Source organism: Dermochelys coriacea, chromosome 1 (assembly GCF_009764565.3).
Source record: "Dermochelys coriacea isolate rDerCor1 chromosome 1, rDerCor1.pri.v4, whole genome shotgun sequence".
Lineage (NCBI taxonomy): Eukaryota > Metazoa > Chordata > Testudines > Dermochelyidae > Dermochelys > Dermochelys coriacea.
The window spans coordinates 159,496,309-159,509,767 of NC_050068.2; the positions used below are offsets into that span (position 1 = coordinate 159,496,309).

The 13,459-nt window shown below is 44.5% G+C and overlaps 1 protein-coding gene across 1 annotated transcript in view; it reads left to right on the plus strand.

Moving 5' to 3' along the window:
• The window catches only part of DSCAM (DS cell adhesion molecule), a 636,299-nt gene that overhangs the window by 80,935 nt on the left and 541,905 nt on the right, over positions 1-13,459 (plus strand). The window contains 2 exon segments of the mRNA XM_038408200.2: positions 2,375-2,692; positions 13,187-13,333. Of these exon segments, the coding sequence (XP_038264128.1) occupies positions 2,375-2,692; positions 13,187-13,333 (465 nt within the window).

Here is a 13,459-nt window from a genome sequence, read left to right on the forward strand (position 1 = left end):
ACTTTAAAGTGAAGCATTATTCTATAAGCAGATGGATGAAAAGTTAGTCGGGAGTATTAAAAGTTGCTACATGGGATACCATGCAACTGAAATATATGATATTTTCTTAAAGGTGTATTATAGCATTTAATATGTATCCAGTTCACTTGCATAGCATTTTGATTTAAATTGTGCATGGAAAAGTTACGGTCTATGTAAGGCACCAAACTTAATGTCTGATAATTTCTCTATTTTATGACACTGACCATTTGGTATCCGCCTCTTCATCCTAAATCAGAAAACCTACTGGTTATACCTGACCTTCTGTTGAGTTGCAGCACAGCATATTAAGAGCTGGCGATTGTACAATATATTTATTATTGTGAGTGTCTCTTCTTTGGAGATGAATATTAAAATATGTTGAACAATATTTCAGTTCTAATTATAGAGAATAGCTCTTATAGTTAAATGAACAATGGTGACTTCCACATTTTTTTCATTCTCTATCCTGTTACAATCAGTTTTGTTCCCTACTTTAAAGTGTGGCTATAATCAGAAATCTGACTATATAGAAATGGCACCATCTTCTTGCTGTATGTATTCTGTTAATATCTGTTTGCTTTACTTTAAAACAACAAAAAAATAAAATCAAGTTTTGATCATGGCTGAACCAACCTTGAAGGATCTGTTTCATATGTGTTACTCTGAACCAGCACCTGTAATATCTGTTTGCCAGGGATGGCTGTAAGCCATTCCCTGTCAGTCCACTAGAAGAAGATTCAGATTCCTAAACCTACAAGATCATTTCAACCTGTCTCCCGAGATTTCCCCAGAAATCCCTCTCCACTCAGCTTTGCTGTCTTTTAGGTGGACAATCTGCTTTTCCTGCTACCTAATGGGTCTAGAGGATCTCTCCCATTGAAGTCTTCTGGGGGTGCCAGGCCAACCCTCATCTTTATTTGTGGGGGGTCACCATGAAGGGTCACTTATTCCAACCTATTATGCTCTTCAAAGAGGTAGCAGGACTTATTCCTTCCTTATCACCCACCCCCTTAGTCGGCTGGAGAAGTAAGGAAACCCTCCGTCTCCCACAGCCAACCACCATAAGGTTGAGTAGCGAAGTAGATAGCACCCTGTAAAGATTAGCTTTGTGGTTGCTAGGGGTTCTTTATCCCCAACACAAGATAATACATTTTGCAGATAAAGGCTAGTATTGAACTCTCTGGCAGATGTTTAATCTGGCCTGATACACAATAGATACCTTTTTAAAATTTGTCAGTTACTCTTTATTGGGTAACTTTACTTCAATGTTTATAGATTCAAGCTGTAGTGAAGTGGAAATGCAGCTTATAATGCAACCTTATCTATTTGTCTAAAGTAGAACTGGCTAGTTTTTAGGGTGAACACTATATGTATATTAAATGCAAAAATATATAATGCACTGGTATGATTGTACAGTTAAAAAAAATCCCAATTTCTAGAAATGCAGAACTAAAGCTTTCCACTGACATGTTCTCAAACACAGAGCAGTAGGGAGATGCTGCTGTATTAGAGGTGTAATACTTTGGATGAAACAAAGTGAGGTCCCTTCTGCTTATTTGGGGCTTTCTGGGTAGAAGGTAATGATCTCCTGGCTAGCCTTCTTAAAAGAATAGGGAGATAACTTCCTATCCTGACCAGTATTTGCCCTCTCAGTATAACATGATCTATTGCCCAAGGCCACGGGGGAGCTATTGCTGAGCGAACTATAGTTGACATGTTAGCCTTAAACAGTCTCTCTACTAAAAGTATCCAACTCTTTTTACTAGTGCTGGTCAAATAATTTTTTTCTACAAATGTCTTGTTACTTTTTTCATTAGTTGCTCAGTTCTTCTCATTACATTGTTTGATATACCTCAGAGATGAAAAATACATAAAAGCAAATTCTGTTTATAAATCTAACAGTCTTTGACAGACAGCAAACTGTAGTTACTGAAAGTTTCACTGAAGTAAATTATTACTAGTATTTGACTGGTCTTAGCAAGAATACTGGATCAGCAATGGGAAAGGTGATCTAATTTGCTTCTTTCCAGACTAATGGTAATCTTGCTGGGGAGTAACTCCTTTGTTTTGTGTTTTGAGATCCATAGCTTTTTGGTTGTTTTTTTCTGACAAAACACAGAAACAAATTGTCATATCCTATATTAGGATCCAGTTGCTCTAGTTACCTCCATCAACTGTCATAACAGTTCAAAATTGATTGTGATGTGTGTGTTTTACAAAAAGAAATTACTTAAAGGAGCAGAAAAATCCTGAGCATCACTATCATACTACTAAGTTGTAGGTGTAAAATTGTGATATGTGCAGTAATATTTTCTTAGCTGTTAAATACACATTTGTCTGTTTTATCTTGCAGTTTTCAGTGAAGATCTACATGCCAGCCTGTATTTTGTCAATGCATCTTTGCAAGAGGTAGTGTTTGCTAGCACCACAGGGACACTGGTGCCCTGTCCTGCAGCAGGAATCCCTCCTGTGACACTCAGATGGTACCTAGCAACGGGCGAGGAGATCTATGATGTCCCAGGGATCCGCCACGTCCACCCTAATGGCACTCTCCAAATTTTCCCTTTCCCTCCTTCAAGCTTTAATAACTTAATCCATGATAACACTTACTATTGCACAGCTGAAAATCCTTCAGGGAAAATCAGAAGTCAGGATGTTCACATTAAGGCCGGTAAGTATGGTTCTTTACTTCATAACTTCAAGTTGGGCAAGGGGGGAGACCATGTGTTTCTGGCTAAAAGTGGTAGCCATTGTGAATTGAAGCAAAGACTGTGGTCTAGAACGGCAATTTAGAGTTCTTAATAAAATCAACTAAAACAATACTGGCTTTGCCTATTTTTATAAAAGATAAGTTAAGTCCTATCCCAAAGTCCATCAAGTTTCTGAAAGATGCCAAGATTCCCAGCTGAACAGTTAGAGAGGGGCCATTGATCAGGATCTATTTACTCTTTAAAGAGTTAGGGATGGGGGAGATGAGGACTCTCCCTGCACTGTTGTTGGGTTTTTTTGGGGGTGGGGGGCAGGGAATGAACATGTATATTGATAAATAATAATCAAATGGTATTGTAAATATATAGGGATAGCTTTATGTTTAACTTAAAGTATGCAAAGGATTTTTTTCGTATTGTGGGCATAGCAGTTGGGCAACTATTTTCTGAGTTGACTGAATAAAAAGGGGTGGACTGTATAAAGGGAGAATTGATTTAAAATGTAATTAGACTCAAGTCTATTACCACTATTCTACTAGTGCACAAAACTCTAAAATCAAAATTTTAATTAAAAAAAAATTTGGGAGCAGATCCTCAGCTGATCTAAATTGTCAAAAAGCACCTGTAACTTCAGTTTACACTAGCTTAATCCCCAGTTTGCATCAGCATAATTTATACCATCTGAGGATCTATCCTAGAGTATCTGCAGTCCAGTAGCTGTATTAGAGAAATGTCAAATCATGCACAAATATAGTGTTTTGGGGTTATAGCTCTTCTTATGATTATTTGTTTGCAAACAAGGAAAAGGCAGATTGTGACGCGCATTATGCCAGTTAATAGTTTCTACTTCCTGACTTTTAGTCTTACTAATGCTAAATATTACTTCAAAGACAAGCAAAGTGATAATTAGAAGGTACAAGGAAAAACTGACATCTCCAAGAAATTCATAAAATGCATTATCCAAAACATACGGTCTACAAAAATACATGCATTTTCTGGGTAGAATATACTTTTTTTGAGTTTATTGAATCTGTACACAAGAGATTTGATCTTTTTAGGGAGAGCAGATGTCATATCAGCTTCCCTGTGTGGATTTGCCAATGCATTTGTCTTTACTTCCTTGCAGTTCTTTTCTGGAGCTTCTTTTAAGCAGAAACACTAAAGTTTTGGGTGGTTTCCTCATAAAATTTTGCGTGGTAACAATACTTAAAGATTCAAATATTAGTTAATCAATTTGCAATTCTTTAGTGGATACACTAATGTGACTGCCTAAAGAAGACTGTATCTTGAAACCTTGCTAACTAAGGCTCTGATGCAATGAGGTCCATGCAGGGACCTATGAAGCAGCTGAAAATGTGTGCATACCTCCACAGGTATATAGGTGTATATTAAGAAGTAATTGTGCAAATAGGTACTTGAATGTGCAAACCATTTTTCTGTTCCCTCTGTGGCTTGTGGGAGCACCAAGACACCACCTTAGAATCTAAGGATAGTCTGTGGCACAAAGACAGCAATTTTTTGCTAAATAAACAAACATCAAGAGCATAAGCAAAGGAAAGAAGAGAATAACTATAGCCTCTGCAAAGGGTGGCTGCAGCTTCTGCCCAGCCATATTTCACCCTTTCTCCCCACTGTCAAAACAGTTTTCCATCCTGATAAACAGCCCAGTCCAACTGGGCTTGCATACAGGGCTTGGATCACAAATCCCCCCCTCCTCCTTACCAACAAATTTCAAGAGGATTAGAGCTGCCATTGAGCCAGATACCAGGCTATCTCCACCATTCAGTCTCAGCCCCAGGGATATGCCCAATACCACAATTCTGGGAGATATATACCCCTCCCTACTATCCCTACAGAAACTGGATAATGTATTTGCAATGTGTAGGAACTGGGTGATATCCCTATAAACCAGGGACGGGCAAACTTTTTGGCCTGAGGGCCACATTGGGTTTCAGAAATTGTATGGAGGGCCGGTTAGGGGAGGCTGTGCCTCCCCAAACACCAGGCGTGGCCTGACCCCCACCCCTTATCCGACACCCCCCCTTCTCGCTACCTGATGGCCCCCCGGGACTCCTGCCTCATCCAACCCCCCCTTCCCTGACGGCCCCCCAAAACCCCTGCCCCAAACACCCCCCCTCTGTCCCCTGACTGTCTCTGGACCTCCTCACCCCTAACTGCCCCCCACTGCCCCATCCAACCCCCCCCTCCTTCCTGACTGCCCCCCCCAGGACCCGTTACCCACCCAACAACCCCTTCTCCCTGACCGCCCCCAGAAACTCTGCCCCCATTCAACCCTCCTGTTTCCCGGCCCCTGACCACCCACTGAACCACGCTGCCCACTATTCAACTCTCCTTCCCCGCTCCCTGCCCCCTTACCGCGCTGCCTGGAGCACCGGTGGCTGGCGCTGCTACAGCCGCACTGCCAGCTGGAGCCAACAACGCCACTGTGCAGCACAGAGCACCGGGTCAGGTCGGGCTCTGCAGTTGTGCTGCCCCAGGAGCTTGCAGCCCCGCTGCCCAGAGCACTGTGCTGGCGGCGCAGTGAGCTGAGGCTGTGGGGGAGGGGGAATAGCAGGGGAGGGGCCGGGGCTAGCCTCCCGGGCTAGGAGCTCAGGGGCCAGGCAGAATGGTCCCGTGGGCCGCTGTAGTTTGCCCACCTCTGCTATAAATGGTTTGGGAGCCCTCTAGTGGGCCTCCCTATTTTCCATTGCAGGAGCTGTCAGAACGCTGCCAGAGTAGCAGTGTGTACAGATAGCGAGGCCTTGTATATTTGTATATAGTTAGTAAACACAGTTACTTGGACCCAGCTACCAGTGTGGCCTCTGCATATTATGTTATGAAGAGAGCAAAGAGATGACAAAATGTAAGTTTTGGCAAAGACGACACAGTCCCCCAAAAGTTCTGACACAAAATGCTGGATCATATGGAAGCCAGAACATGATTCTGGCTTGGCCACAGCAGAAAAGAGAACGCAGTGATTAGTCAACATAAAAACTCTCTCTATTTATTAATTAAATGCAGTATCCTGCGAAAAGGACCAACAACTGGGTCTAAGTCCTACCCCACAGCAGGTAGAGAGAAACCCTGCTGCAAGCAGGATGAAAGCTGGAGTGGCTCTTTGCTCTACCCTAGCTCTGCATAAAGTGGGTGCAGTGCCCTCTTTCCCAGCCAATTAGAGGACTTCTTAGAGCTAGACATGTGACTAATGGAATAGCCTGACACAAAGCTAGACCTTGACTGGTCAGGAGAGGCAACGAATCCCTGGCATCCATTACAGGAAATCCCTGGAGGAAAACTTAGCCTGTCTGGCAGCTACCCTTTGGATTTTTGTGGATGGTGGAGGTGCTCAAAGGGGATGGTTGAGCTGAAATTTTTTTGGCTTTGCACGTAATGTAGATAAACTTTCTGGGCCTGATCCTCAGCAGGGGTAAATGGAGGTAGGTCCATCTTGCTTTCAAGTGTTTCTCCCCCCCCCCCCCCAAGCAACTGTGAAAGCTAGAGAGTTTTTTTTCCCCATGAAAGATGAGTCTCATGCAATCAAATGACGCTGGGATCTGGGCTTTGAGAAAAACAGCAAAAGTCACAAAGCTCATGATAAAAATCATGAGGCTTAGCAACATTGTGAATGCATTAAACAAAAAAGTTAGTGCATGTACACAAACAAGAATGTCTCATGCGGTTTGGGACTGAATAATTACTTTTGTGATCTATCTCAACCTCCTTGGATATTGCAAATTCCAAAGATTAATAGTTTCGTTTGGAAATCTGATGAACGTGTGCCCTCTCCCTTCCCACATGCCAAAATGTTAAGGTCAAAATACTGTAAGTCTCCCCAGCAAGGGATTGAGGAAATGAGATTAGTTCTGCCTCTGTCAAGTTTCATTGATTTACAGGTGTTTGTGTATGTTTGCTTCTTGGAACAATTGCTCTGGAAGTGGCTTTTTTAATGACATAACAGGTTTTTGTAACTGTACAAGTAGTTCAGAAAAAAAGTGAACCAGCTTGCATTAGCCCTGTTCATAATATTGTATCATGATACCGTGTCAAAATAGCCCATGGTCTGCAAGCTATCTCTGGAGCATTAGTGGTAGGAGACAGTTAGCCACATAAAGAAGTGCTTTGCGAGCTCTTCACTGGAGCATGGAAAGATGGAAGCTGGCTTCTTCACACAGGAAGAGGTGTTCCAAGGTTGCTACTGTAAGAGAACATATACTTCTAACAATCCAGCAAGTCTGTGATCAGAGTTAGTAACTTTGCCTCATTATTTATAATCAGTAATATATTTATAGACTAATGGTGCCATCTTCTCTTAATACTTAATTTTGATTTATTTTATTTTTAGACCTGTTAACCTTTAAACTATACAATTGTCTATGCAGATTATAAAACTAAAAAAAAAAAAACTTTCCTGAGCTAGTGGTTGCACTGTAATTTAAAATCCTTCACTATGCTTACCTTACCATTTGAATCTGGCCATATACAAGGTTTTTTTGGAGCAGTTGTAAAGAGGTCACCATTTTATAAGTCCATAGCTTCTTTATTCCAGAAATATACATCCAAATACTAGGAAGCAAATACAGCCACACCCACTTAGAGTGAATGTGTTTATACTTAAATTTTGCTCTCAGTGAATTTTTTTTGTTTTGTTTTTGTTTTGTTCTGCAGTGGGAGTAGAGGAAGTTTCTATACAATGGTCCCATAGCTCTACTGACATGATTACCTTAGGGCACTGAAATTATTGTCATCGGTAATGATGACTACTAGACCTGCATGGCCGCTTTGCCTCTTGCTCCTTTCATCTCTTTGTATTCACTGAAACTGGCTTCCCCCTTCTCCAACACCCCTTTTGTAGCTGCATCCTTGTAGTGGTCTATTCTCACACAGCCCAGGTATTGAGCTACTACTTTCTCACTCATGCCACTTCCCACCTTTTCCACTTCTGAACTGTACTCCATCAGGCATTAATTTCTTTCTCCCTCTCCTGTTAGTTACTGTCCACAGGCTTCTCATCTCTATTTTTCATTGATTACAGTGCCTGGATTTCCTCTTCTCCCATTTATCTTCCACCCCCTACTCCAGAAATGCTCACCTGTCGTATTGATCTGGTAGATGGTGTTGCCTCTTCCACTCCCTACCATCTTCCTTTGACCTTCATCTCTGCATCAATTCTCCCAGTTGCCAGTAGGGTCACTAGTACTGTTCCCACTAACATACTTCACTATCAGAGTTTCCCTTTTCTGATCACTATTTCTTTCAGTATTGCCCACTCCACCTCCTCCCCCACTTTTCTGCTCAACCTTTGAGACCTTCAGTCTATTAACACGCTTAATTTCTCTGCAAATCTGAGCACCCTTCTATCTTACTTCTCACTCATCTCTGTTGATTCCACGGTTAGCACCTTCAACTCTTCTCTCTCCCCTCCATCCTAAATTCCTCTCTCCCATCTTTCTGGTTGTCCCACTTATCCTCGCACCAAGAGAAGGTTGGCAGCTTAATTCAACGGAACCACCATGTGGGAATCTCCCACCAGTATTGGGGGAGCCTGTTCTCCCTCTGGTAAAGTAGAATGCTCAGCTTCTGAAGAAAGTGTGCTATAAAAACCTAAACGAGCTGGCATGAGACAGAGCATCATTTTTTCCATGTGGAGACTGTTTCTCTTGGAAAATGATTTTTCCCTTGCACCACGAATTAACTAGAGGATGAACATTGAAATGTGATGAGATATAGTGTAGTATTAGAGTAAGCAAGAGGATCTTAGAGTTTTTTCAGGGAGACCCTTCAGATCAGCAATGTAAAATTATTACAGATTTACCAGCCAAGACACAAAATTTACTTTCTTACCTTTGCCATTAGGATGAAGAAAGTCTAAAAATATTTTACTTGCCTGCCTAATTTGTCTTTATCCTGGGTGAATTGTGAAAGACCAATGCAAGAACTGGAGCAGGGCACGATCCCACCATTTTGGGTTTGTGGCTTTGATTAAGCCTGCTGTAAAGCATGTGAAAGTGAAAGGGCTGATGGGCATGAGCTCATCTTCTGACTTCCTTTATAAAGGTTGAGGAAATGTGTTGTCTACATTCAGTCCTTGGGAAAATGATACCCATCTGTCTTTCATAGAATCATAGAATCATAGAATATCAGGGTTGGAAGGGACCCCAGAAGGTCATCTAGTCCAACCCCCTGCTCAAAGCAGGACCAAGTCCCAGTTAAATCATCCTAGCCAGGGCTTTGTCAAGCCTGACCTTAAAAACCTCTAAGGAAGGAGATTCTACCACCTCCCTAGGTAACGCATTCCAGTGTTTCACCACCCTCTTAGTGAAAAAGTTTTTCCTAATATCCAATCTAAACCTCCCCCATTGCAACTTGAGACCATTACTCCTCGTTCTGTCATCTGCTACCATTGAGAACAGTCTAGAGCCATCCTCTTTGAAACCCCCTTTCAGGTAGTTGAAAGCAGCTATCAAATCCCCCCTCATTCTTCTCTTCTGCAGACTAAACAATCCCAGCTCCCTCAGCCTCTCCTCATAAGTCATGTGCTCTAGACCCCTAATCATTTTTGTTGCCCTTCGCTGTACTCTTTCCAATTTATCCACATCCTTCTTGTAGTGTGGGGCCCAAAACTGGACACAGTACTCCAGATGAGGCCTCACCAGTGTCGAATAGAGGGGAACGATCACGTCCCTCGATCTGCTCGCTATGCCCCTACTTATACATCCCAAAATGCCATTGGCCTTCTTGGCAACAAGGGCACACTGCTGACTCATATCCAGCTTCTCGTCCACTGTCACCCCTAGGTCCTTTTCCGCAGAACTGCTGCCGAGCCATTCGGTCCCTAGTCTGTAGCGGTGCACTGGATTCTTCCATCCTAAGTGCAGGACCCTGCACTTATCCTTATTGAACCTCATTAGATTTCTTTTGGCCCAATCCTCCAATTTGTCTAGGTCCTTCTGTATCCTATCCCTCCCCTCCAGCGTATCTACCACTCCTCCCAGTTTAGTATCATCCGCAAATTTGCTGAGAGTGCAATCCACACCATCCTCCAGATCATTTATGAAGATATTGAACAAAACGGGCCCCAGGACCGACCCCTGGGGCACTCCACTTGACACCGGCTGCCAACTAGACATGGAGCCATTGATCACTACTCGTTGAGCCCGACAATCTAGCCAGCTGTCTACCCACCTTATAGTGCATTCATCCGGCCCATACTTCCTTAACTTGCTGACAAGAATGCTGTGGGAGACCGTGTCAAAAGCTTTGCTAAAGTCAAGAAACAATACATCCACTGCTTTCCCTTCATCCACAGAACCAGTAATCTCATCATAAAAGGCGATTAGATTAGTCAGGCATGACCTTCCCTTGGTGAATCCATACTGACTGTTCCTGATCACTTTCCTCTCCTCTAAGTGCTTCAGGATTGATTCTTTGAGGACCTGCTCCATGATTTTTCCAGGGACTGAGGTGAGGCTGACTGGCCTGTAGTTCCCAGGATCCTCCTTCTTCCCTTTTTTAAAGATGGGCACTACATTAGCCTTTTTCCAGTCATCCGGGACTTCCCCCGTTCGCCACGAGTTTTCAAAGATAATGGCCAAGGGCTCTGCAATCACAGCCGCCAATTCCTTCAGCACTCTCGGATGCAATTCGTCCGGCCCCATGGACTTGTGCACGTCCAGCTTTTCTAAATAGTCCCTAACCACCTCTATCTCTACAGAGGGCTGGCCATCTCTTCCCCATTTTGTGATGCCCAGCACAGCAGTCTGGGAGCTGACCTTGTTAGTGAAAACAGAGGCAAAAAAAGCATTGAGTACATTAGCTTTTTCCACATCCTCTGTCACTAGCTTGCCTCCCTCATTCAGTAAGGGGCCCACACTTTCCTTGGCTTTCTTCTTGTTGCCAACATACCTGAAGAAACCCTTCTTGTTACTCTTGACATCTCTTGCTAGCTGCAGCTCCAGGTGCGATTTGGCCCTCCTGATATCTTTCCTACATGCCCGAGCAATATTTTTATACTCTTCCCTGGTCATATGTCCAACCTTCCACTTCTTGTAAGCTTCTTTTTTATGTTTAAGATCCGCTAGGATTTCACCATTAAGCCAAGCTGGTCGCCTGCCATATTTACTATTCTTTCGACTCATCGGGATGGTTTGTCCCTGTAACCTCAACAGGGATTCCTTGAAATACAGCCAGCTCTCCTGGACTCCCTTCCCTTTCATGTTAGTCCCCCAGGGGATCCTGGCCATCTGTTCCCTGAGGGAGTCAAAGTCTGCTTTCCTGAAGTCCAGGGTCCGTATCCTGCTGCTTACCTTTCTTCCCTGCGTCAGGATCCTGAACTCAACCAACTCATGGTCACTGCCTCCCAGATTCCCATCCACTTTTGCTTCCCCCACTAATTCTACCTGGTTTGTGAGCAGCAGGTCAAGAAAAGCGCTCCCCCTAGTTGGCTCCCCTAGCACTTGCACCAGGAAATTGTCCCCTACGCTTTCCAAAAACTTCCTGGATTGTCTATGCACCGCTGTATTGCTCTCCCAGCAGATATCAGGAAAATTAAAGTCACCCATGAGAATCAGGGCATGCGATCTAGTAGTTTCCGTGAGTTGCCGGAAGAAAGCCTCATCCACCTCATCCCCCTGGTCCGGTGGTCTATAGCAGACTCCCACCATGACATCACTCTTGTTGCACACACTTCTAAACTTAATCCAGAGACACTCAGGTTTTTCCACAGTTTCGTACCGGAGCTCTGAGCAGTCATACTGCTCCCTTACATACAGTGCTACTCCCCCACCTTTTCTGCCCTGCCTGTCCTTCCTGAACAGTTTATAACCATCCATGACTGTACTCCAGTCATGTGAGTTATCCCACCAAGTCTCTGTTATTCCAATCACGTCATAATTCCTTGACATCACCAGGACCTCCAGTTCTCCCTGCTTGTTTCCAAGGCTTTGTGCATTTGTATATAAGCACTTGAGATAACCTGTTGATCGTCCCTCATTCCCAGTATGAGGCAGGAGCCCTCCCCTCACAGACATTCCTGCCTGTGCTTCCTCCCGGTATCCCGCTTTCCCACTTACCTCAGGGCTTTGGTCTCCTTCCCCCGGTGAACCTAGTTTAAAGCCCTCCTCACTAGGTTAGCCAGCCTGCTGGCAAAGATGTTCTTCCCTCTCTTCGTAAGATGGAGCCCGTCTCTGCCCAGCACTCCTCCTTCATGGAACACCATCCCATGGTCAAAGAATCCAAAGCCTTCTCTCCGACACCACCTGCGTAGCCATTCGTTGACCTCCACGATTCGACGGTCCCTACCCAGGCCTTTTCCTTCCACGGGGAGGATGGACGAGAACACCACTTGTGCCTCCAACTCCTTTATCCTTCTTCCCAGAGCCACGTAGTCCGCAGTGATCCGCTCAAGGTCATTCTTGGCAGTATCATTGGTGCCCACGTGGAGAAGCAGGAAAGGGTAGCGATCCGAGGGCTTGATGAGTCTCGGCAGTCTCTCCGTCACATCACGAATCTTAGCCCCTGGCAAGCAGCAGACTTCTCGGTTTTCCCGGTCAGGGCGGCAGATAGATGACTCAGTCCCCCGGAGGAGAGAGTCCCCGACCACCACCACCCGCCTTCTCCTCTTGGGAGTGGTGGTCGTGGAACCCCCAACCTCAGGACATCGCATCTCATGCCTCCCAACCAGCGGAGTCTCCTTCTGCTTTCTCCCCCCAGACATATCATCTGGTCCACTCTCCGCAATGGTACCTGTGGAGAGAACATGAAAGCGGTTAGTTACCTGTGTCTGTGTTACTGGAACCCGGACATTCCGCTTACCTCTTCTGGAGGTCACATGTTGCCAAGCTTCTTCACTGGCCTCTTGGCTCCTCTGTGCAACCTGCTCTATATCTTTAGAGCTTTGTGCCCCTAGAAGGCTATCCTGAGTTTGGTCCAGAAAATCCTCAGTCTCTCGTATACAACGCAGGGTCGTTACCTGTTGCTCCAGACCTTCAATCTTCTCTTCCAATATGGAGACCAGCTTGCACTTTGTACAGACAAAGTCGCTTCTGTCCTGTGGAAGAAAGACAAACATGGCACATCCAGTGCAGGTCACAACAGCTGAACCCCCCCTTCCATATCACCTACCTACTATGAGCTTCCTCAGAGACGTTGGCAAGATGTAAGCCTCACTGGGCTCACTCCAGGCGAACTCCCAGGCAAACTCCTGCTGTGAGCTGCTCTGCTGTCCCCGCTGCTCAGCTGGTTCGCGAGGCTCTGGCTATTTTTAAACAGCCAGGCTTCCCTGACGCAAACACACAGACACCCTAATGCCCGCCCCCTGCAGGCTAGCAGCCAATCAGACACTCACTCAGGCTCTCTCCCTGCCCTCCCAGCAAAGTTCCTACAGGACTTCTTTCTGTTTAATTCTACATTGGCTTTACCATCTCACTCATTAACAAAAACTCACTATTCTTCCATTTTAGTTTTACGGGAACCCTACACAGTTCGTGTGGAGGACCAGAAAGCCATGAGAGGCAATGTAGCGGTCTTCAAGTGCATTATCCCCTCCTCTGTGGAGGCATACATCACTGTTGTCTCTTGGGAGAAAGACACAGTCTCACTTGTCTCAGGTAGGCTTTAATGGCTTTCTTTCCCTATTGGATATGGTTTCTGTGTTTTCCATAATGCTCAATGGTTCCTTTGTGTTGATTATAGCTGAATGATATTTCATCTTTCCACCGTAATTAATGTATAGC